At 34.2% G+C, this 26,350-nt stretch overlaps 1 protein-coding gene across 2 annotated transcripts in view; it reads right to left on the bottom strand.

Moving 5' to 3' along the window:
* Window positions 1–24,100, bottom strand: part of ck (unconventional myosin-VIIa ck) — a 32,518-nt gene extending 8,418 nt beyond the window's left edge. Inside the window, exons 1-6 of one of the 2 annotated variants that reach the window (XM_013312854.1) lie at window positions 23,870–24,100; window positions 10,568–10,616; window positions 3,557–3,817; window positions 2,934–3,212; window positions 1,687–1,971; window positions 19–1,614 (exon numbers count right to left, since the gene is read on the bottom strand). In XM_013312854.1, coding sequence (XP_013168308.1) covers window positions 19–1,614; window positions 1,687–1,971; window positions 2,934–3,212; window positions 3,557–3,817; window positions 10,568–10,585 — 2,439 coding nt within the window. In that variant the 5' untranslated portion in view covers window positions 10,586–10,616; window positions 23,870–24,100. Of the gene's footprint in view, window positions 1–18; window positions 1,615–1,686; window positions 1,972–2,933; window positions 3,213–3,556; window positions 3,818–5,268; window positions 5,374–10,567; window positions 10,617–23,869 lie in introns of those variants that run through there. The other variant, XM_013312855.1, reaches the window with a different exon arrangement.
* Window positions 24,101–26,350: the final 2,250 nt, after the last annotated feature.

The raw sequence follows: 26,350 nt of genomic DNA, 5'->3' as shown, positions 1-26,350 counted from the left end.
TCTCCAACAAATACTTACTTGTAGAGATACAATATGACCTCGCAAATGTCTGAACCGATGAGCCAAAACCCTCGCTCGGATCAATGCCTGCAGTCTGGCGTATCCAACTTTCATCTTATTATATCGGATCCTTTGCAGCTTCCCGCGCCAGTGACGCTGAATCAAAACAGCTGCAGCTCTCATCTTCAAGAACCGTCTCCGGTACACCCAGCCCCGAATCGATCTTTGCAAAATTAGAATTTTTCTAGTGAGAACTCTATCCCTTTCCTGTTCGAGGAACAAATCATGTGCGTCCTTCAAAAAAACTTTGGTATGACCTAGTTGGTAATCAGATTTGCCAAGAACGGTAGCACAAATCTTTGCAGTCGCAGCACGACAGTCCGTTTTATGTGCTGGAGGTACTCCCGATATTAAAAATCGGTACCGCTCCACGAATTCTTTAAAACTGTGCCGTATTGGGTAACCTGCTCTCCTAATTCGGATCGTCTCCATCATTCCAGAATACCGAAGTTGACGACAACAAAGACCGCGGTCAAACATCATTGGTTTCTTAAACTCGTTTGGTTTTATGCATCTTATGAAGAATGGCTGGCAAGTGCCCAAAGTCCGCATAAGTAAATCTAGAGACTTTTTGAATTGGGTCGACAGAGTGGGAGCTCTTTTACGAGTTTCAGATCCCATAATTATATCCTCTTGGAATATTTGTTTTAGGAATTTATTCGTAGATATATGAATTAATTGAAGCAAGTCGGCGCTAAAGGTATCTCGGTTTTTCTCAAGGAATCCACGAGTGTCGTAAAATACAATCCCAGCAAAATGATTTAAACCAAAACTAGTGTTAATGTCTGACTTTGGTTTGAGATAATTCCTGTGTAGACCATGAGTCTTGTGTAACTTGGCTAACATGGTCTGATCAGTTCCTTTAGGGAATTTAGATTCTTCATCGATCAAAGCCATGATATTCAACTGTTTCAATGCAATCAAATCCAGTGCATCTTGGTTATCGACAAACTCAATATGCTGCCAGTTTATACCTTCATGATTGTATTCCTCCTGTTCCAATTTAAATATATGGCGTACGAAGAACTGTTGAAGATTTTCATTCGCAAAGTTGATGCAAAACTGCTCAAAACTATTATGATCAAAATTTTCAAAACCAAATATATCCAAAACACCGATAGCAGTCCGCGTAGTCGACTTTGGTTTGTAAATTGCGGCGTTAATCTTTTTGACGATAGTGACAAAAAGTCGCCCGTAAATACCTTTGACGAAAGCGTCTCTAATATCTACAGATTGTGTTTTACTCAAAGTTGATACGACCGTTTCTCCGTGTGCAAAAAGCGTCTTCCTAGTAAGTGCATCAATAAGAGACTGTGTGGGTACACCTAAGAGATTTGCTACTCTTTTTACATTCGCCTGTTCTATGATTTCCGTTGCATCTAAGTTGTCAACAACTGTCGCTTCATACTTTATGTTACCGCAGTGTAGAACCGCTGCTAACAATTTCAATATTTCCCATATTTCTGGTTCTGTAAATAATAAGACTTTCATAGCAGATCTAATATCCGCGAACTCAGCAGCATCGTCTCTTCCCTCGCAAGTAAAACATCCTCCCTGGAAAAATGTATTTAAAGCTTAAAATAGGTACTATTAAGTAGCAAGAAATCATGTTTGAATTATACTTACTCCAGATAAATATCTATATTCTGTCGGTTCTCCAAGTTCAAGCTTCTTTTTCTCATCTTTGGAAAGTCCGGCCAGTAAACAATAAAATACGTGATAATTTCTCTCCTCCGAACTCTGAGATACTATTCTAGATTTTTCTAATAAGTATTGTTCTATCTTAGCACCTTCTATCACTCCTCCGCTGTTAAAATGTATGTCTATGTATTTACCGAATCTTGAAGAATTATCATTTCTTACAGTTTTTGCATTACCAAACGCTTCCAGGATCGGATTCGCTTCTAAAATCTGAAAAAGAAACAATAAAATACAATCAATCTAATCTATTTAATGTCTTACATAATCTTATTATGTACAACATGCAATGCGATGCATTTCATTATCTATCAACACGATCTAAAAATTTGCAGTTGACGTGTTTGATCAAATTACTGATACACGATAAATTATCACCATGGCACTTGAAAGTGACGTGGACCACGAATCATTTGCACACTGTGAAATGAAACCAGAAGTAAATATTATATATTAACTGTCTCTGCTCGTGCAGAATTAAATAACACTTAATTAGTTTCCTATGTGTTCGTACAGAACATTGTTCTTTATCGTTGCTAAATTACAGCGAGATCCATGCAGTTGTTCTAGACCTTCAAACAAACATTCATCCGTTCATCCATCTAAACATTTGCATTTATAATATTAGTAAGATTAAAGTAAATCAGTTAGTTTTGTGATAACGAATAAAATAATTTAGGATGAGCAATAGAAGACTGATGATATGATTAATTTGAAGAACAAAGAATGCCATCTTGTAAACAAGTTTTGAATACATAATTTCTATGTATGTCAATGGCCTTTCACGAACGACACTCTTAACAATAGATTCTATCAACATGATAATCAATATAGATTGTGATGGTCTATCAGAATACGAGATCAAAAAAAAATTGATAGTTTTAGTTATAGATTTGGTGAAAAAAGGTTAAAAATGTAATTATAATACTTTTAAACATTATTAATTAGAATCCTTTGGCGCGAATGTCGCGCTTTCATTACAGAGTCAAATGTCAGAATGATTAGTGAGGCACATAAAAGTCGACATTTTAGTAAGGCTAGTGTTGCGCCAGTACACCGGTGCAGTGTCGGATTTTCTTCATAACACTTCTGACTGACTGACATTTCAGTAGTAGGAGGTTAGGAATACGAAATGGAGGTTTAAAATTAAATCTTTAATGGTCAGAGGTACGTACCTGCTGTTCTATCCATGAATGCTTGCCACTGATCGCGGCGAGGTACTGCAGGATGAGCTTTGTGGACTCCGTCTTCCCGGCGCCTGACTCTCCACTGATAACAATGCACTGGTCCTGTCCGTAGCGACGCATATGCGCGTACGCATTGTCGCCTATAGCAAATATATGCGGAGGCAGCTCCCCAATCTTTCTCTCTTTGTACAACTTTATTTGGTCTGCAGTATATATTGGTAGGATTTGGTAAGGATTCACCGCCACCAATATTGAACCCGTATAAGTCTGGAACGAAATATAAAATTTATATATAATAAAAATATTGGAAATTGTTTTCTATTTTGTTTTATCAACATCCGCATTTTATATGTAAACAATTAAATGATTGTACGTTGATCTATTGTATTTATTATTTATATTTTAACTTCATAAACAGCATTACTTATGATGACATTATTGGATTACTAGCATCATATAAAATGTAACTACAAATTCCTTGAATTGCTCGAACAAGAACCTCTTCCTTCTCTCTTCTTTATCAAAACATATACATCGTTTTTCAAGGAGTACTAGTTACGCTAATCTTATAGGCATAAATGCGGCGTGCCAGCGTAAGAATTACTACTTACATAAATAAGATTTTCGTTATAACGTATGAGCAGATTTCTGAGTATGCCGGCCTCGTGAAGGTCACCTAGGGAGATCATGTCCTCGACGCCGTGCACCGAGGTGGCGTGCATCGCCTTGATGCGTCGCTCCGGCGGTAGCCATTGCTCCTGGCCGTCGTCGTCGCGCACACGTATCCGCCGACCTTCCGCTGCCAGCACACGTGCGCCGATGGCCACGTCGAACTCCCGGCCAGATACCGGCTCGATCCATATGTAATCACCCTGGAAAACGATTACAGACAATCAGATTGAATCGTGGTCAAAGACGACTTTAGTTCTAATGAACAAGATACATAATTTTCAGAAGTTATAATGAGTTGTTTTATTCTAACTAGAATTGTTTATTCAAATTTCTCGACAGACTAACATTTTTAAATGCATGACTATTTTTTAATTGCGTTCGAAGTTCGGAGATAATGTACGTATCTATAAATAATATACTTGTATTTCTATGGTAAAAAAGCGTTAAGGGAAAGTGTGATCAACGATTTCGTAGTCAATCTTACTTAATCTTACTAACGTTAATACGAGTGCTTAGTTGCAGGATGGATACATTTTGTTACTACGTATCTCCAGAACGAATTAACGGATCTTGTTGTAATTTGGCATATATGTATGTAGAAAATAGTCTAGTACAACACATAGGCTACTAATTAAGTTTTTTAATTCCGAGCTGACGGAGTCGCGGACGACAGTACACAACATTGAAATCATTACACACATCATGATATTAAAACATAATATCAAGACGACAAATATTGCTAACGTATGTCGAAATATACCGGATGGATACACTCGAACAATGGTCAGCGGACCTGTCAAAGTGAAATAGAAAGTCTGTATCCTTATAGAAGTGGGCAGCGAACGCACCGAGGATAATTATCTCGATGTATGTGAAAGTCACAAGTTGTAGAGAATGTTGATGAGATACATCCGAAAAGACTTACATGAACCATAGATTTAATATTCACGGTCTATAAAAGTTAAAACTATTCTATTTTACAGTAGAAGATTATGTTGTACTAAGGAATAAAATTATATCGGACATATATCGGGACCCCGACTGGCCGACGACCCATCTGTCGGCCCAGGTATCGCTTGCGAGACGCCGTAGAGCTGAATCTGCGGGAGCTACAAGCGATGGACTGGCAAGAGAAGGCGTATGACAGGCGACTTTGGCGATCTACTGTGTCGGAGGCCAAGACCCACTTTGGGTCGACGCGCCAGCAGAGTAAGTAAGGGATAAAATTAATATAAGAGATCCAGTTTACAAAAATATTCCAGACTGTTTAAGGAGATTCTAGATGTACTAGTTTTTGAAGTTGTAAAACTTCATTTACTCGAGTGTTCAACGAGTTTTTAAAACACATTTTTTTATAAAATAATTGTTTTGCTTATAAATAATTTTAACATGCAACAGAAAGAATACTAAGCACACTACACACCTTCAATTTTAACTGAATCTACTATTCAGTTAAATGAATGTCTATAGCCGGCTTTACTTGTTAAATTTAGAGCCTCAACACATAGTTTGAACAAAACATTTAACACTCTACATTCTATACCAGACGTTAGTTTCTAAAGTTTCTAGTTAATGCTTAAGACAAATAGTCGTATTAATAGCTTATACGTAAACGACTCTTCAAGCAAATACTAAATTCATTTCAACATACCTCAAAAGCGGTGAACATAGCAAATAATCTGTTTTAACTATTCACATTCCAACTAACAATTTCACATTAAAATATTAACTATATCCTCTTAGTACCATTTATTACAATCAATAAAGTTATATTAGTATGTTATCTATAAAAATTGACCGCGTCTGTCTCTGCAAGGTTATTCACTATTAGTTTGCATTCGTTATCACCACTATTGAATTATGACACACTTGCTAGACTCAATGATTCAACGCGTCTTAAATAAAGCACGTTTCGTACTTCGGTTAACATATTCTTTAAATAAAAATATCTATTTAGTTTTTTTATATTCGCAATTTTGTGACCACTAATTTAACTATGTAATTAGCTATTATACTTTTTCATTTCCAACCATTTTGTTGTAATTATTGTTTTGTCAGTTCGATATTAATATTTTAAATTTAGCAGAAACATTCTTCTGTTTATTTTATGGAAAACACTATCTAAGAAGCCCCTCGGGGAATGTGGTTTATTGAATTATAAGTATTATGAGATTAAAGCCACAATGTCCGTCTTAAGTTCAGCAGGTGCGTACCACAACGTTGCAAGCTATGTAGTACCAGTGTTATTGACAAGTGCAATAGCCTTAGAAACAAATAGACAGAACAGTTTGAGTTATCCTTTACTAAAATAAGTATACAGAACAGTTTAAATGAAATCTCAATTTAATATCGATATTATGCAAGGTCATGGTACTTCCTTGGTCTAACTTGTATTTTAAACGAAAGCAGACAACAAACACTGGAGCATCGGTGGCTCAGGGGTCAAACACTTGACTTGCAATCTGCAGGTCCTGGGTTCGAATCCCGTCATGTACCAATGTGTTTTTCGATTCCCGATTTACATATGTACTTTTATTCGACGTTCTTACGGTGAAGGAAAATATCGTGATGAAACCTGCATATATCTGAGAAAAAAATCAAAGATATGTGTGAAGTCAACGAACCCGCACTTGGCCAGCGTGGTTTACTACGGTTTAATCACCCTTAACTGAGGGTAGGCTCGGTAGCGACATATAGTGAGCTGATGATGATGACACAACAAACAATAAACAAAAAAATGCCGTTTGTCTGTTGGGGTTGTCAACATATTATTTCTAACATAATTAGCATCATCTTCAGGCTATGATAATTTGATAACTGTTAACTTTTACTATTGTCTAACAAACCATACAGTTTAATTCATAAATTCACTTAACAATTTCAACAAAATCATATTTCTGATACTAAAACGAAGTGTGGTAACATCACTTGGTTTTTCAAAAAGTTTTGATTAGGAAAGTCTTATATCTTTTTGGAGTTATCACAGCTACGTAAAATTAAATAGAGAGTCACATCGTCTATCAAGATAAAGTAAGTCAAATAACTGTTGTAGTCTTGATTACGCTCGACGTCCTCTCATAATTACATGAACCTTGTTCTACAAGTGTTAGAATAGAGTACGCACTGTCATACTTTGTACAAGCACGCTGAGCCTATTTTTATATAGTTATTTAGAAAAAAAAATATTCAGGAACAAAATCAAAAACCAACGGATGCCATATAACTGATGCCTTACTAAAATGTCTAATATCGATATATTTTTTTAAGACAAACTATGAAATTCTTTTAAAGATGAAACTTACTTAAGTTTTTAAAAACTCCCTAAGTTCTAATGTTATTTTTGAATGGACTTTTCAATGGCTTCATGTCAAGCCCACAATAACTGAGTTTGTGAACAAAACAAATCAGAACGTTTTAAACCTTGGAACATAACCAAACCTTTGGATCTGGAATTAACAGAGGTCAGAGCGAATAAATGATAACTTAAACAACTTCTTAATTTAGACGTCTTATAGAAACCCAGAGGGCACATAGAATATGCAGCCCGAATACTAGAAATAAAAATTGAACAAAAAACTAATGAATTCTAAAAATCATCTATTATTTATTTATAAATGATTGTTATTCATATTGTCTGTCATCGACCGCATTGACGGTGTTATCAGATTGAATATTTTGGTAAACTTTCAATAGTCGACGAGTCACGAGCGACGTTCGAACGTTCCACTCATGTTCACTTTCTAAACGCGTCTCAATAACTCAAAATTATAATGTTTTGCACGTGAAAGTACCCCCAATGTATTAAGAACGCATATTTAAAAAGGCCTGTTTCTTAAATGTAGAAAAAACGATAGAAACAAGCCTATTCTTTGTTTGTTTTTATTTATAAATTTTAACATAACTAGTTTGACATGAAACGACAAATTCCATCGATTTCTACTCTATTAAATAAACACTTTTATATCCCGTTTTTTTGTCATCATAACAAAAAATATACCGTGACTACGCTTTGGATAGGAAAACTGAGGACCTGTTTGGGCCGATCAACCTACCGTTTAATTGGTCCGACGGGAAACACCCAAAAAGAATCAAGGCTGTAAGGAAAGCTTCGTATTAAAGCAATTATTAGGAATTTTAGGATTTTATAAATAACATATATAATAATAATAAGTCGATGGAATATCACAGTTAAGTCAAGGTATCTATAGAAAAATTGGAATTAAATTTGTGTTTCCCATTTAGTTTATAAACTATTTGCATACAACTTTATAAGGATTGTCAATCCCGGACATCCTCCCACTCGTAGACAAGTTTGGTCTGCGAGGCCCCCACGCGAGACACTTTCCCTCTCTTTTTGGTAACTGACCATAGATTTTTATACAGAAATTAAAAATTAGTAAACAAAATCAAGGTCAAGGTAATTAAATGCTAGTATTAAATATGAATACATTTTAATACTTTTCCTTTCATAATTCCTGATTATATTGTTAATATATTATCAGTAATTTAATTCTTTTAAAATCAAAAAAAAGTATAGATTGTAAACAAAATTTAGAAGTTAGTAAAATATTTTCTTTCATTTATTACGATAATTTTAATAATAACTGGCTTATACTTGTAAAAATTATTAAATTTAGGTTATAATTGCATAGTGAACGCGCACGGAGGTCAATGACCTAACACAGAGCTAGATTCAGAGCATAGGAATGTGTTGCCAAATGCACTGATCGGAAACCGCCTGGAAAATGTACAGCTGCCGTCGGCCCACTCATTACGACTTGTGTTGAAATCGCGCCAAAACTAACTACGATATAACTTAACCGAACTTATATGCGTGGTTCATTTGAAATAAATCTTCCTTTAATTTAATATGACTCCAAATATTGTCATCATAAATATTAATTTCAAATGTAATTAATAAAATTGATAAAAACCCAATGAGTTTCATCAATCGAATTATACGCTTTGTGTTGAAGCTAGCTAAGGTCGCAATTAATCGAAATTATATTACACAGAAACTCTCGAAAAGCTTATTTTTCGATTAACGAACCATTTAGTATGAGTTATGTTAGCCACAGATTGTAAATGCCGCCCGTTTGTGATTTTCCCAGAAAAATTATAGACATTTTCACTTTGTGATGTGTTAGATATGCAATTATCCAACTCTTTACATTAAGATCGGATAGTAATACTAGACTATTAGTCTATTGATACGTATTGTAACACGAGTGGTATAAGGGCGCAAAGTAACTCAAGGCGAGTGAGTCCGCGACGACTGCAACCTTGAACCTGCTCCACTATACAGTCACGAAGATGCGCAGGGTTGTCAACAATAATCTAATATACTTTAGATGTCTTGTAGTAAATATATTTACTCTGTATTTATAACATACATCTATTCTTAATAGTAACAACTCTGTCTTAGTTTTTTAATTGATGTAGCGTCATTTCGTTACAAATAAAGGAAAAGAAATTGTTTATATTATTTGATTCGTTGCATGAAACCATGGCATATTTTCACAATTGATCTTGAAAACATCTTACTTATATAAATGCGTAAGTTTAGATGGATGGATGTTCGTCAGAAGATATGTGCGGAACGTTTCAACAGACCTAGCAATTTGGCAACGTTGTAGAACATAGCCTGAAAGAACACATAGCCTACTTATCATCATCAGCTCACTATACGTCCTCACCGAGGGGCTTGGAGCCTACCCTAAGTGAAGGGTGATTAGGCCATAGTCAACCACGCTGGTCCAGTGCGGGTTGGTTGACTTCACACATATCTTTGAATTACTTCTCAGATATGTGCAGGTTGCATCACGATGTTTTCCTTCACCGTAAGAACGTCGGATAAATGTACATATGTAAATAGGAAATCGAAAAACACATTGGTACATGGCGGGATTCGAACCCAGGACCTGCAGATTGCAAGTCAAGTGCTTGACCACTGAGCCACCGACACTCCCTACTTATCTTTTCATTTAATTCCGGATGGAATCGCGGGCGATGGCTAGTTTGTACGAAAATTTTATGTTCGGAAGATATTTGTCAGCCCTAATGTTGCACCTGACGGTCTTCGCTATTACGGTACTAAGCGACAATGTGCCGAGCTCGAGCACACATAACAAAACTATACATTTTTGAATCTCAATGTATTCATTCATAAATCATTCAAATTGAATGAGTAGTAAGTAAAATTACGCCAATGTTTTTGTTATTTTCAATTAAAATACAAGCGAAAATATTTAGATGGTGGAATAAGAAACGATATTGTTCTATTTTTGAAATGAACGATCAATAAAAATAAAGACTATCGAATGATGATCGCATTATAAAATCAACAATCGACGTTTCCATCAGTTAGAGAATGAAATTATAATTAAAATAAATAAACAAACATAACAATTGGTAAAGGCGAAACAGGAATCCTATGTTACTTCCTATCTGTTCTCTTACTTTTCTATATTATTTACAGTTTGAGTTCGTAAAGTATTTGGAGAATCATTTTTTGTGTATGATTTGAAGTTTTTTTTTTATCATAAGGTGGCAAACGAGCGAGCAACCACCTGAAATCGCTGAAATAGCGAAGTGACCGTTGCCCATAGACATAAGCAATTACATATGCGTTGTCTACCTTTAATCGACGGAGGAGAGCATGCACAGAAAGAAAATATTTTCCCTTTCCATGCATCCTTTCATCCGGAAAGTCCACTTCCATTTCCCATCCTTTCCTTATAAGAAAAAGGGTGGGAATGGAAAAAGGACTAAATTAGGCGTCCGGGACGCACGCTCATCAGACGAAACGCGGAATTGCTTCCACTTCACGCCTGTGTTCTGTGTGGTCGTGGTATTTCACCGGGCGAGCTGGGCCAATTCGTGCGAAGATGTTAAAGCGGGCTCTACCACTGTTATAGAATAGTTGTTATTTAATAAGCAACAACACTTACTCTGGTAACGATGACCATTATGAAGCCGACATGTGGTCACTGCGACGATCTGTAACAATAACATTAAATTGAATTCAACATTTAAAAAAATATAAAGCCCGCTACACACCTCCATAATGAAATGCATTCAGTAAAGTTAAATCTAAAGGTGTGTGGAGGGCTTAAAATACCCAAAAAAATCGATTTACGTGTTTTGCCATCTCAGATCTTAATAGTACAGAATAAAATTATTATGCAAATTAAATTTATGAATCTAATTCAAATACTATCCATTGCTGTTTCTGTAATTAACTATTGGAACAGATTACTGTTAGCACAATTCTATTAGATTATTCCTTTATCCTACATATTTGCTACTTAGCTAAACCAAATACAATGTAGATAATTAATAGAACGCGCAGATTATCCAGAAAGAGATTAACTTTGTGTTGAGACTTTGCTATACCGATTTCAAACAGAAGTAAAGTATTTGGTTTTGATATTATCAATATAACAAAGTATGGAAGGGATTAAACATTTTATCAAATAACAATTCACAGAATATAAATGAACAAAATAAATATTTAAATACGAATATCTACAAATGCTATTATGATATATTCATTAATAATGTTTATATATTTCTTTCAAGTAGGGTTGGCGACAAGAAGGCGACCTTAAAAAATATGCCAAAATCTTAAGGTTTATTTATTAGGTTATTTATAGTTTATTTATAAATTTAAAATCAAATCTTTCACAGGTACAAACTTAAAGTACTATGTAAAAATGTATGTGTTTTGAAAAATTGTTAACGTAATTTAAAGACCTGTTTGCTTTCTGTTTGCATTTTGATTCGAATACAAATGTAAAGGCATTGGAATTCTACGGTTAAGATTTAACTCGTATTGTGTCAAGTGCACAAAACAAATCCTTGTTTTACCAAAAGGAAAACAAATTGCGAGTCCCGTGTGCACCGTATGGCAAGCGAGTGTTTGTGACGTATTGTTTGCTTTATCCTGAACAAACGACTTTAAGGTTTCCTTTAACAAGTTAACAGCTTTTTTAAAGCATTACAAAAAGTATTGTAGTACATGTGCTAAGAGTTTTGCTTTTCATACATGCTCCTTGCATTTCAAGATGAGAAGTGCCACTTTATAATATTTTCAATGTTAAAAATATCTCTGAGTATGACTTAATTTTGCTCTTCCTTATTCAATCGGAACTTGTATCACAAATATCTTACTAATATTATAAATGCGAATGTTTCGATGGATGGATGGATGTTAGTTAGTAGGTATCTCCAAAACGGCTGAACAGATCTTGATGAAATTTGGCACAGATGTAAAATAAAGTCTGGAAGAACACATAGGCTACATATTTTTTTGATTCCGCGAGGGTTGTGTCGCGGGCGACAACTAGTAACACAACTTCGACTTTGGTATGGTGCAGTAGCAGAGAAGGACGGACTTAGTCAACTTCTGAGAACGCATGTGTATACTACGTTAGGTTTTTCCAACTTAAACTATTTCTTTATAATGGCAACCCTAATGCTGAATAGTTGTAATACGCTAACGCATTGAATAGGCAGCGATCGCAGCTTACTGCGCCGGAAATCCTTTATTTAAGGCCGTTCATCTCTGAACGTCGCCGTCTCGCGGGCTGCATTATAAACTTTCTATAGTTGACCTTGAAAAGTTTTCATAATTATACATTTATCCATCGTATCGATAATGTAATTTATTTACGAAGAAATGTCCCGAAGCTATGTTACGGAAACGTGGTCTACAAGTGATATTTTTCTGTTTTATCATTTTCTAAAAAAATATTGCGCGGCTGTAGATGTAGATGGCAATATGTCAATGGCATTTTTTCAATAGCGAAAAAAGCTGATAAACTTATTGTGTATAGTAAAAACCATTGCGAAAACATTACTAAAAATGACACGTGTCAACTTTGTAGATTAGTAAGAAGTTTCTCTGTAACTTAAACGAATTGTAAATTGCATTAATTTGAGACATATTAATGAGGAATTAAGTAACTGGTTTGGATATCGGTACGGAAACAAGGGGACCTCAATTAAGAAAGCAAACTGGTTACTTTCATACTATCGAATCCGGCAGACGTTGTATAGTGGGCCTAGCATGAATATTTGTTACAATCGCCTCCATATAGTTATCGTTAATTATGACAAAATTAGTATGAGATTTTTGGTATACTTTGCGCTGCACAAATTTAGTCGATGACGATACATTGGCAATAATCCAAAATATTCGTGCTTGGCTATTAAAAAATAAAATAATGGATCGTGCTAAAGATATGCGTAAGAATGGAAAGCATTCAGATATGAGGACTGAGATGTATGGAAGTGTAGCACATACTGTGCCTCCGTAAGGAAAATGACAGACTAGATTATGTTAAAAGAAATCAATTTTATTCTTTTGTTTTTAATTCCATTTGTCTTTTGTTTCACTGAACAAATTCGATGAAATTGTGGTAGGATATTTTGAAGTCAGAGATGGCTTGCAAGAGTACGAATATTTCAGTTACAAGTTGAGTTCTTAATACCGGTTTACTAGCTACTGTATTTTGTTTAAACCGTTAAATGTTATGCTACATGTTACATCTAAGAGGAAGTCATAAACGGTATTGTTACGTATTTATATATGTACAGGAAAGTGATAAAACAATGTTACGAAACTTTATAAGAATGCCTTCACGTATTGTCGGACGTGAAGCTGTCGCCACATTACGGCCGCTGTACACGTACCGTGCTGTCAATAAGATTTTGTAGTCATAACAATATATCGCTCGTACGCCGCACTGACTGTTTAAAGCATTGTCGTATGTTTGGAGCAGTCCGTGTATAGCTAGCTTTACGAGTATCTGCGGAAGTCTAAGCGCGTTTAGTTTGTATTATTCTATACACGTTCGCTGTTTATTGAATTCCGAAATTTGTATGCATTTCATTCATTATCAATTCCATTGAAAGTAAATTGAATATGTTAGAAAAATGTCTCATTGAATACAAAATGATGAATAAATAATTCATAACCTCTCGTCCTCATTTTTGTTTACATTTCATTGGAAAACACGCTGTTTATAAAAAAAGAAATTGTAATTATATTATTATTAAGATTAAACAAGAAAAATGCGACCAAACGACTTTTAATTTAATTACAAGCCGTTATGTAGAGGGCGCGACTGTGCTCACGCCAAGAGCTGAACCATCCTATTCTCGAAGCGACTTTGTCTTTTAAAAATTAAATAAACTAAGATACACTGTAGGAGCGTCGCGCGTTGGTCAAGCACTTGACTTGCAATTTGCAGGTCCTGGTTTAGAATCCCGTCATGTGCCAATGTGTTTTTCAATTTACCATTTAATTATTATATTTAAATTATAACAATTAAAACATCGTGATGCAACCTGCACATATCTGAGAAGTAATTCAAAGATATGTGTGAAGTCAACCAACCCGTACTTGGCCAGCGTGGTTGACTATGGCCTAATCACCCTCAACTTAGGGTAGTCTGGGACCCCTCGGTGGGGACGTATAGTGAGCTGATGATGATGAAGATACACTATTAAGCTATGTCAATCTTTAAATTAAAAAAATAAATCTATGCAGCCTATAATATAAATGTTAATTCTTTTGTTAAATCTAGTGACACCGGTTTACAGCTTATCTTATTATACTGTTTGTTCGTAACCAAATGCTTATTATATTGTATACGTGTGTTGTGTAAAAAAAGCGATAAATACATAATTTATTGTAATGACGCAGCGGCAGTCGACCTTCGGGATTTCTCGATGATGTTTTTTTTTCAACGCAGATGCAAATTGCAATCTCAATGCAAATGTTAACTTGAATTTATAATATACTAACTGTCGCCTGAGACTTCAGCCATACGGACTGAAAATAATTACTTAATTAAAGTAAAGTAGCCTATGTGATTTTCCAGACTATGTTCTATATGTATGCCAAATTTCATGGATAACCATTGAAAAGTTTCAGAGATACCTTCAAACAAACATTCAGACATACATCCATCTAAACATTCGCATTTATATCATATTAGTAACATAAATTAAATCGTTAAAACAGCATCTCTATTAAGACAAGTCGCTATCCGAGTTTCATTACCCTAGCCAATGTAATGTATTTACATAAACATATTTTCAATTTCAATCTTGTGTCTATATTTACTGCCATTTGTAAATTCTTATTCATTTGATTTCATTTATAAATTAAACTAGCGGTTGCCCGCGACTCCGTCCGCGCGGAATAACAAAAAAACTTAATAAGTATCCTATGTGTTTTTATAAAGTATTTTCTATATGTGTGCCGAATTTCATCGAAATCTATTCGGTCGTTGTGGATACCTTATAAAAAACATCCATCTAAATATTCGTATTTATATTATAATATTAGTAACATTAACATTATGCCTATGTGTTCTTCCAGACTATGTTCTACATCTGTCAGATTTCATAAAGATCCGTTCATTCGTTCTGGAGATACCTTGAAACAAACATCCATCCAAACATTCGTATTTATAATATTAGTAAGATTCACATTATTTTACGCAACGACTTAAGTTACTGTTAGGAACAGTAATATCTATAAAAACCTAGCAGTAATAGTTTCCTCGCACAGTTACAAGTAGACAGGTTACACGTGCGGTGGTCTTAAGTATTCCGTAGCTATACGACACGTGCTGAGCCTGCCGATCGATTTCCTATACGTTTCTCTAGCTAAACGTCATATGTAATTCAATTTCACACGAGGGCAGAACAGTAAGGCAGAGCAGTTGACAACACAGTACTGTTTTAATAATGCTTTCAAATAATAGTAGTACTGTATTGTCGACTGTCTAAGTGTTCTGCCCTCGTATGAAACAGAGATTAGAGATAAATGCATTAGAAAGGTGATTGTAAATTGATCGACAAAATTAAAATTCGAGACCTAATTCCAAATGTTTACTATCTCTCGATTGTTTTGTGCATTGAATTTAGAATTTTGTTAGATAACGGAAAAAGAAAATATTCGCAGAATTAATTAAATTTTTTCTAATAGTTTTTAAAATGCTGTCGGCCGCGACTCCGTTCGCACGGATTATAAAAAAAACAACTCAACGAACTCAAGTAGCCAAACTATGTTCTACATCTATTATATGTCAAATTTCATCGAGATACGTTGAGCCGTTCCGGAGATACCTTCAAACAAACAAGAACCCATCTATCCAACCATTCAAAGTAGGTGTCAACCTTGACTCGGTTCCCGTGGACTTATATTAAAAAAACTTAAATAGTAGCCAGTGCTTTCTTCTAGAATATCTTCTACATCTATGTTAAATTCCACCAAGAGCCAAAAAACATCCATCCGATATATGCAAATATTTTTATTTGTAATATAAGTCAGATATCTCGATAGATATAATTCTTTCTTATTAAAAATTCTGTTAAAAATGCTCTTAGAATTTATTGCATAACATGCAATTATTTGTACCAAACTTGTGTCATTTTATGTTAAGAATGAAGAGAAATTTTTACTTACATAATATATTTTATTTATATAAACAAGTAAAATAATACTACTGGTATTTATGAAAGTAAACAAGGCAGCTCTGCACATATATGTAGCAGTAGAAAAAACTAGTGGATCAACTAGATCCGATAAATCACTCTGTTACATTACTATTGAAGTTCATTGAACTTAAGTGTAAAAACGTAAGTAATCATTTACTGTACCTAATCTGCCTTTGGCCAGCGTTTTTCGACCCTAATTTAGAATAAGCTCCATAACTTAAGTTTCATTTAATTCCTTAGTTATGTGCAATTTTATTATGTTAGTTATTGTTTCTTGGTGTAATGTTTCTTTCCTATAATAAAAACTTTTCTTTCTTCCTTTAGCACCCCTCCCCCCACTAAGATATAAGCTGATTAATTTCTAAACCATTATTGCATGAGTTAAGTCCTTAATCTGTTTTCACAAGAACAGAAGTCGGTTTTATGTTTGTCAATCCATACTGTAAAATATTACTTGATGAATATTTTTCCATCATAAATAAAGATTTTGCCCGCGACTCCGTCCGCGTGGATTTGAAAATTAAAACGTAATAGGCTAATTGTTTTTCCACAATTATGTTCTACATCTATGACAAATTACAGCTAGATTCGTTTAGCTGTTCTGGATATACATAATAACAAACATCCATCTAAACTTTCACAGTTATATTATTAGTTACAGTTTTATTAGATAAAATATTTATTCTATATCTCTTATTTTCTCGTTCACCTTTCAAACAGCGCGATTGATATGGTTACGTTAAAATTCTTTCGACAATGGTTACATTAAAACGGATTTCGAATTTGCAGCAAAATTTATGCCATCTATTAATATGTAACTAGGTTGTGCTGAGTGATTTTTTTAACTAGAATAAAATGATTTCGTGAGTCAATTAGCGAACGCCCACACGACACACAATTCACGGCGCATGAAGTTTTCAATCAGTCGCAATGATTAATATCAGTGAGAATTGTCTTACTTTGCTTACTTACACGCGATACATATGACAATATTGTACAGTATCAAATCAAAATAAATGTTCTTTATGGTCTGAGGGTATAGTACGAATGTTTGCGACAAGCGCCTTCGTAACATCATCGACAGAAAATGTCAAAATGTATATGAGATTTAAAGGAGATCACAATGGAATTTATGTATGTACAATCCTAGACAAAAACCCAGGTAAAATTATAAGTTATAGTTCATGTATTTAAGCAACAAATGCAAAACCTAAAAAGCGTTGCTCAAAGAGGTTTAAATTGGCACCACTTGCACACATCAACTCTCAAATTACATATTGTCACGACAACAAACGATCGCGTTTGCAAATCGTGTGTAAACAACTCGCACACAAAGACTCACGGTTTGTGTAAACATAAGCTATATTGTCGATACGTTACACTGACTAACACCATTTTCCACATCATATCCTATTTCTTATAAACTTCAAATAACGTATCTCCAGAAAGACTGATCTCGATTAAATTTGGCACACATATACAATAGATAGGCACAGATATACATAGTCTGGGAGAACACATAGGCTAATTACATTTTGTTTTAATTCTGTGCGGACCGAGTCGCGGGCGACAGTTAGTATGTAAGAGTAGTTAGTAAGTAATAAGTTGCTGACCCCCATTGTAGGCTGGTCTGCAAGTATATTACAGGGGTCAGGAATAGAAAGGTTTTATATGAGACTCTAAGGACCAAATTACTTACGGCCAAACATTTTTAAATATGAAAAATAAAATGAAAAAAAAAAACAATTTATTAACAGTCAGAAATACTTTAAATTAGCCGTGAGGAATTTATTAATTACCTCGCACTACTACACTACAAATGTATCTTTCTTCTCTTATTTATAAATAACACACATAAAAAAAGAACATACAGAGGAAATGATAACCTCCTCCTTTTTGAAGTCGGCAAAAAAAAAATATTACAATTTCTAGAATTGTCAAGATTCACTTATGTCATTTTACACTTCTATAATTCAATTATATCGTAATGTTTATATTTACATTATATGATCTCACGGCCGCTATAAAAGAATGCTTGCTTACATAACAGTTTATTATAGAAGATAAACAATATCAAACGTCATTACGTCGTTTTTTTGCAAAACTATACGTAGGAAACTATTATCTTTTAAAAATCCAAGGACATCAAACTTAAATAAATCGAAATTTTATTGAAAAATGTTTATACAATATGTTTGAACAATACTAGTTGTCGCCCGTTACCCCTTCCGCGTGGATAAAAAAAAACTTAATAGATAAGTTAAATAAAAAGCAGCTCTTCAAGGCATAAATTCGAAAAAAAAGAATAAGTAGTCTATGTCCGTCTCCTGGCTCTAAGTTACCTCCTCGCCATTTTCAATCATATTGTTAAAGCCGTTTTTTTTATAAATAGTGTAACTAACACGACTTTCTTTCATATAAATAATATAAGATAAACAACCCACGACTAATTCTTTCCTGATTCAAATTTAAATTTAAACATAATATTTTAGTTTGATATAATTTAAACCACAATCTTTATAACTTTCGATGTTACACCGCTTGGATAGCACTCATAGACTAATTAACTAAGCCTATATTAAAACGAGATAAGTAATTACACGGGCCATTATCTACAGTGATAATTAAACGCTTACCTACATTATTGTGCATGCACAATGTACGAAGCCATGTCAGTACAGAGTAAACAAATGTTTATCTTACACAGGCTATATAGGCAACCGTGCCAAGGTACGATTCATACCATAAATAATTTGTTAATCATGCTTTGAAATCATGATTTCTATAGAAATAATTTTAGAATAACCTTTATTACTGTTTGAAATTGACACTTTTTTCACGAATGTCCCAATCCTTACTAATAATTGCAAATGTTTGGATAGATGGATGTTGGTAAGAAGGTATCTTCAGAACGGCTGTCTGGAAGAACAAATGGGCTACTAAGTTTATTTTTAAATCTACGCGGTCGTAGTCACAGGAGACAGCTTGTCAGATCAATAATTAATAAGACTACGGATTCTCTGATAAATAAAAAAAAATCATTTTCGGATACGTATATATATCATTATGGTTGTTGATGTATGGAAGTGACCGTTGCCCACAGACATACGCAACTGCATATGCGTTGCCTACCTTTAATCGACGGAGGAGAAAGAAAACATTTCCATGCATCCTCTCATCCGGAAAGTCCACTTGCACTTCCCATCGCTTCTGCTTTCACAATTGCTTCCACTTCACGCCTGTCTTCTGTGTGGTCGTGGTATTTCACCGGGCGAGCCTGGCCAATTCGTGCGAAGATGTTAAAGCGGATTCTACCACTGTTAAGTAAATAAAGTACAATTTAAGCTATAAGCAAGTTACGTCAACATTGTTAACATGAAAACTAGTGAATTCATTCAAACGTACCTACGTTTGTTAATCCCTTAAGTTGACAGTTGTACGGTATCATTAACTCATGCAGAATTAGTTCTAAAATTTCAGTTAAAGCCTTTTGTTTTTGTTAGTAACTTTTATAAATTTACTTGCATTTGAATTTTATTAGCTAAAAACTATCTTTCATCATCATCAGCTCACTATACATCCCCAACGAGGGGCCTACCCTAAAACAAGAGTGACGAGTCAACCACGCTGGCCCAGTGCGGGTTGGTTGATTTCAAACATAACTTTAAATTTCTTCTCAGATATGTGCAGGTTCCATCACCATGTTTTCCTTTACCGTAAGAATGTCGAATAAATGTACATATGTAAAGCGGGAATCGAAAAACACATTGGTACATAGCGGAATTCGAACCCAGGATCTGCAGATTGCAAGTCAAGTGCTTGACTCCTGAGCCACCGACGCTCTTCTATCTAATAATATCTATAAAACTATCTTTACTTATGGTTAATTTCATATAAAGAGCTGTTCGCACAATTCATACTTGGAAAAAAATTCTGCCGTGCTCGTCTCGGCGGTGGCACTGCCGTACACATAAAATAAGGCGATCCGTTTTGATAAACTCGATAAATATATTTTTCAAAATGTTGTAAACGTTCGACAACATTTTTCGACGTCAGATTACTTCTTACGTGTGACCTTATTTAAGAGAAAGTCGTACATTTTATTAACACGATTTAAATACATATACATTATTGGTGTATTACGTATTTTAAAGTTCTTTAAAAACCTTTCACATCTTTTAAAATCTTAATGATGTTTATTTTTCAATAATTTGCTTCTATAATTGTTTTTTAAATTGTATTAGTTATCGTTGGTTTCCGAGTCCAAAATCCCTGAATAAAACGTATTGTTAACTCTGTTAGAAGTCCAAGGTTGACGATATTTTTTTTTATAACAGAAGGGAGCAAACGAGCAGCGGGAACACCGATATGTTTAACTACGCCCATGGACATCTGCAAGTTTAATACAAGGATTTTGGTGTCAGACGACAACTTAAAAAAAGTAAAAAAACATTCACATTTTTTTTAATAATTCAAAATTCAACATGGAGTACATCAATAGAAAAAAATGACGAATTCGTCGAAATCAACCGGTTCTGTTTTGTTGTAAACATTCATAGAATCTTGAATCATCATTATATGTAGCCAAGTGATGTTATACACAAAAAAAGCACATATAAAGCGTAATATACCAGTAACAATTATTACAACCACTTTTAGGTGTAACCCAAATGAATATCGTAGATCAAACGAAAAAATCGTAAAGTTGACTTTCTTAAAAAGTACTTTTTTATTTACGTATTACCCAGCAATGATTCCTAAGAAAAAGCAAACATAGACATAACAAATCTTACTAATATTATAAATGCGATAGATCCTAAGAGGTATCTCCAGAACGTCTGAACAGATCGTAATGACATCTGGCAAAGATGTAGGACGTAGTCTGGAAGAGCAAATTGCCTAATTATTATTTTTTTTAACTTTACGCGGACAGAGTCACGGGCGGCCGCTAGTCGGACATTAAAGTTATAACGCACATATGTCACGAAATAGTTATTAAAAATAATTACGACTATTAAATGTATCCGATATTAATATTTTACAACTAAATACGACATAATTATATGAAGTTAATTACGATAACTAATTCCTATCAAATAATAAATACCAGATAATGGAGCTCCATTAACGAAACTTGATCGTGAGTAATCTTACTAATATTATAAATGCGAATGATGGATAGAAACGGCTCTACGTATCGTGATGAAATTTGGCATAGATGTAGAACATAGCCTGGAAGAACACATAGGCTACTAATTCAGTTTGTTTTAAATTACGCGCGGATGTACTAGCGGGTGACAGCTAGTCGTTAAAACAGAAACATAACAAACATTTTAGACGGCTAGTTTTTAATATAACTGCAAAGACAAATTCATGAGACGTCATTATCTTAAGCTGGCTACACACCTTCAGCTGACATGGGTGACGTCAGATAAACTGTACAGTTATGTCTATATTCTTGTAAATATTGGCATTATTATCGGTTGTGTTTTATGTTAGTTATGCTTGCGTGCTGGAGACCTAATTTAAATCCTCTTTTCCTACCTTAAAGTAAGTGATCGGAAGAGGAGGTAGATTCGACGGATGAAGGAACTCGGAGATACAGATAAAGTGTTCTTCTGTGCTGTTTTAGTTAGGTATTTGTATAAATGAAATTGTATTTTATATTTGTTTCCAACAAGATCTAAGGTGGATTTTACATCCATAGAATCTAAAATGGGTAAGGTATAATAGCAAAGCAACTTTACCTTATCAACTCCTTTGCATTTCTCAAGTTGACATGTTGATGACTGCAATACTATTTTAGTTTGTTACTTTTAGGGTTCCGTACCTCATAGCAAAAAAACGGAACCCTTATAGGATCACTTTGTTGTCCGTCCGTCTGTCTGTCAAGACCCCTTTTCTCAAAAACGCTCGAAGGTATCAAGCTGTAATTTATTTAATAGAAAAACCACGATGTTCAATTTATAATCAAAAAATTATTAATAGTAAGCGTCTTCTTCCTTTTAATTCGAGTTAAGATACTAATGTTTTTAATTACAAACAATACGCATAGTGGACAACAATGAACAATCAAAGGAAACTTAGCGTCTAAACATATAAACCGGTAGCATTGAAAGATCTTACAAGTGAATACAACACGAAGTTATGTCATAATACTATACACAAGTAAATCTTTAGTGTTTCTGTTCATTTCAATGTTAAATAGAATTAGTAAATTATCATATTTCATGACTCTTCATATACCTATCTGAATCTCAACTACTGACATATTCGTTGATGTCTTTTATATGACAAATAAAATATTTTCACGAAATTTTATAGAATTATAGAAAATTAACTTTATTTTAAACAAGCGTAATAATAATTTGTAGCTTATGTTTTCTTCCAGACTATGTTCTATATGTATGCCAAATTTCATAGAAATCAATTCAGCTGTTATAAAGATACCTTCAAACAAACATCCATCCATCTAAACATTCGCATTTATAATATTATAATAGTAAGACTAACATAGTAAGAAGTAAGATATGTAGATGGTTGATGAAATATTCATTAATAGAAAAATACATTTAAACAAACTAAATCAATTTAAAGTGCCCGCGAACATGTAAATAATTCTTAAAAGCATGTAGCCAACATTCAGCAGCAAAATACGATAATTTGTCGTTCAAGAAAAATGATAAAAAAGTAGAGAAACTTGCTTTTTTAGAACCAATTTACTTATTAAATATCTCTCATATATCAAGGTTCATGTAAATACCACCAATGCAAACACAACTCATAACCAATTTACTAATATGACGTTTTAGTAGCCTTTGAAAACACCAATATGATCCCTACTGAAGTAGTAATAAGGCACATAATTGTGTAAACTTTTCCATTTATCAATTAATGTGTAAAACTATCTTTAAATGTCACAGAATCTCTTTTCGATTATTTACTTTAAGTGTTACATATATAAATATTATTTCGATGTTCAAAATTTCACTTTTAATTTTATTATGGTAATTATTGTGACGCAAAGGGGATAGTATACAAAAGAATACCTTTGTTGCACATGTTTCAAATATTTGTCCATTGATGGGGGACAATACACGCACCGCCATCAATATCAATAATCAATGGGTGCAGTTGTTCATGTTTATAACTTTCTATGGGAAGTAGGAAATTGGGCTTCCATTGTTTGTTAACATATACAGCTATTTGTACATCGTTTGCTCAAGGTTGAATAAAAAGATAATTATAACTCGACACATATAATATAAAAATGGCGGTAAACCGAAAAAACGTGTCAAGAGAAAATAGCACTTAAAACTAAGTAATGTAATTAGAATCTAAAGAATGTACAGTTCACCTCGCATAACTATTTGCGTTACTCTGCGTAACTTTCTTCTATAACGGTAAATTCAGTCTAGTATTTCGTACGTTACAGTAAACATGATAAAACACGACCGACTGTAACACCGTTTCGAACACGGCTATAGTTTGCTTATTGGAAAAGTATCTCATTAGTATATCTTCGCTTCGAGTGTCATAATTCACGAGTAAACACCGCAAGAGGCTACGTGGAAGCGATCTCTATACATCTCAAAGCGATTCTAAACGATGGTGCGCGTGAGTTCACGCTGCCGATGGATCGTGTCTCCTTGCAGTTAGATAATATACAGTGTCTTAAGTCATCTGACCGCAAGTAAACAATCGTAGGTCACAATGTCATGTCTCACGAAATTTACCGTTAACATCCGCCGCTGCGAGTAGCTCGGTCAAGCGGCCGCGCCCGCTCTCCTCATATCACCACACACACGATAAAGGCACAAGGTTTGATCACTGCACACGGACACCGGTCACTGATCCTCGGGCATTTCGTCCGCATTCGATATTGTACACTAGGGCCGCGTCGACTGCGCACAGGACCACCAAATGCGACGGACCGTGAACGTTAACCTACCTGTGGCGCTTGCGTGTCGGATCGGCTGTCGGCTGTCGGCCCACCGGACCGGGGCGGCTGTTTTACCGACGCTGTCCGCCGCCATTGTTAATACAACCTTAAAGAAAAAATAAACATTGCTATTTTTGCCTGAAAAGATTGTCATTCTGATAAATATTTCTTTTTTAAACACTTTATTAGCTTCAATTTATTGTAAAAAATGTTTGAAAAACTTAAGCTAGTGAAATATAACAGCGTAAAAGCCTTAAACTGTTTTATCCACCGCAGAGCGCCATCTATCTTTAATAATTGGAAAATAAAATATTAAAGTAACAATGATTAACAGTTTTGGTTTCAGTCAAATCGTTGGCTATGAAATAAAGCAATAATTTTTCAAGAAATCAACTTGGTTTATTTTGATAAACTGAAAATAAAATATTCTGTTCAACTTCATAGGTTATCAATACATATTGATGTTGAAGGTTACCGCTAGATGGCGTTACTAAGCTAAGTTACAACGAAGCCTTATTTTTCAAATCCCGTAAGATTATATTATTATAATAACATGTGTGTTAATAATTCAAAACAAACGCAACAGAGTTTGCAAAACAAAGGCGTAATAATAGTAACATTGTTGGTAATTACACGATGTTTTAAATGGCTCGTGGAATTGAAAATGCAAAAGGTTGCGTATTAGTCACAAATGTGATAGACCCCGGATTTAAAACACGTAAACATTAAAAGGTTGAAAACACACCAGTAGTATTGGCTTTTAATTAATTACTATTAATAGTAACTAAAATATTTACTTTTTTAAAATACCATATATTATTAAGGTCTCGTGACGAACTTACTATAGAAATGATCCTATAAAGTAAAGTATCAAATATCACAACTATTAGTATACAAGTTTTGTTGACATCTGAAGGAACAGACTGCTTTTCTTACTGAAGAATTGGTGATAAACGATCTGAAATAAAGAAAAAACTGCTCTCCGTAATTATCTACAAGTTAAAAGGTTGCAGATACGTTGCCTATATTTCATTGACAAGAAAAGGGATTCAGAGAAATATTTCCCTTTCCTGTCCTGTCCTGTCAAATCTTCTCCAACCCACCCATTAGCTATTAGGATGAGAAGGGAAAGAGGATACGGGAAACGCGGAAATATTTCCTTTTCACGCCTCTTCTGTGTAGTCTTTGTATTACAACGATCGAGTGACTTATTTGGACAGCAGCTACTATCTGCAGACTAACACTCACTGGCTCACTCTAGCGTTATATTGGGACATTAAAAGCACAATCAAAAAAGGATAAATATATAAATATAAAACAACAGCAGTACTTTTAAACGACTGTGACGATACATATGGTGAGAGGTTTAATTGCTAGACCATTCTCCTTTAAGAAAAAAACACCGATGAAGGCCAATTGGTAACTGTAACTCAAACTCTAACGTATGACGTCATACAAAATGATAATATTAGAAACAATATTAGAAAGATCGCGAAAAATGATAGCGACACTTTCAAAATTAATTCAGGTAGATGGACAAATAAATAAATCTACGCCTACGGCACTTGATAGATGAAAAAATATGTATATGATTTTAATCGTTTTGTACATTAAAATGAACCCAAGAAAAGTTATATAAATATCACCATTTTTCGTCCTTTAACCAATCATGTGGATTCGGCACATGAGCTTGGGGGAGTCCTAGGCTACGCGGTAAACCGGTGCTGGTGTGAGGGCCGGTCTAATCCTCCGCCTCTGAATATGTCGTCGTTATCAATGTCGTCATGTATGGGTATCATATTAAAATGGAATAAAATAAAACAGTTCTTTTTTTTCTGAACGTTAATTTTTAAGGCCAACCCCACTTTGGAGTTAAATTAATTATAAATAAATATGTATTTACAAACAGAATAATTATAGCTATATACTTATTATTCTCAAAGTTATGAACGACTTTCATAAGACACCTGATAAACGTAATATAAATAGAATCTTTGTAAGAACATCGTAAGTTTACGCGCATAAGGTCTCTAGTAAAACTTAATTTCATTCATAATCTAGAGCAGACTAAGTATGTTTATGAACCTAAGATAGTTTATAACTAAGTTATAAATATTTATTGTTTCATTTGTTTGATCGTAACTCATTTGTACGTCCAATGTCGGTGATGTCGACTATGCGATTTATTATTCATTTATGTTATGATTGCTATTTTAACGTTTCATGTTTATTATGCGTTTATGATCTTAATCTGTGAAATATTTTTGTGGACAGT

Source organism: Papilio xuthus, unplaced genomic scaffold (genome assembly GCF_000836235.2).
Source record: "Papilio xuthus unplaced genomic scaffold, Pxut_1.1 DF827597.1, whole genome shotgun sequence".
Taxonomy (NCBI): Eukaryota; Metazoa; Arthropoda; class Insecta; order Lepidoptera; family Papilionidae; genus Papilio; species Papilio xuthus.
The sequence above is the reverse complement of the archived record's forward strand: the minus strand, read 5'-3'. Positions and strand labels throughout refer to the sequence as shown.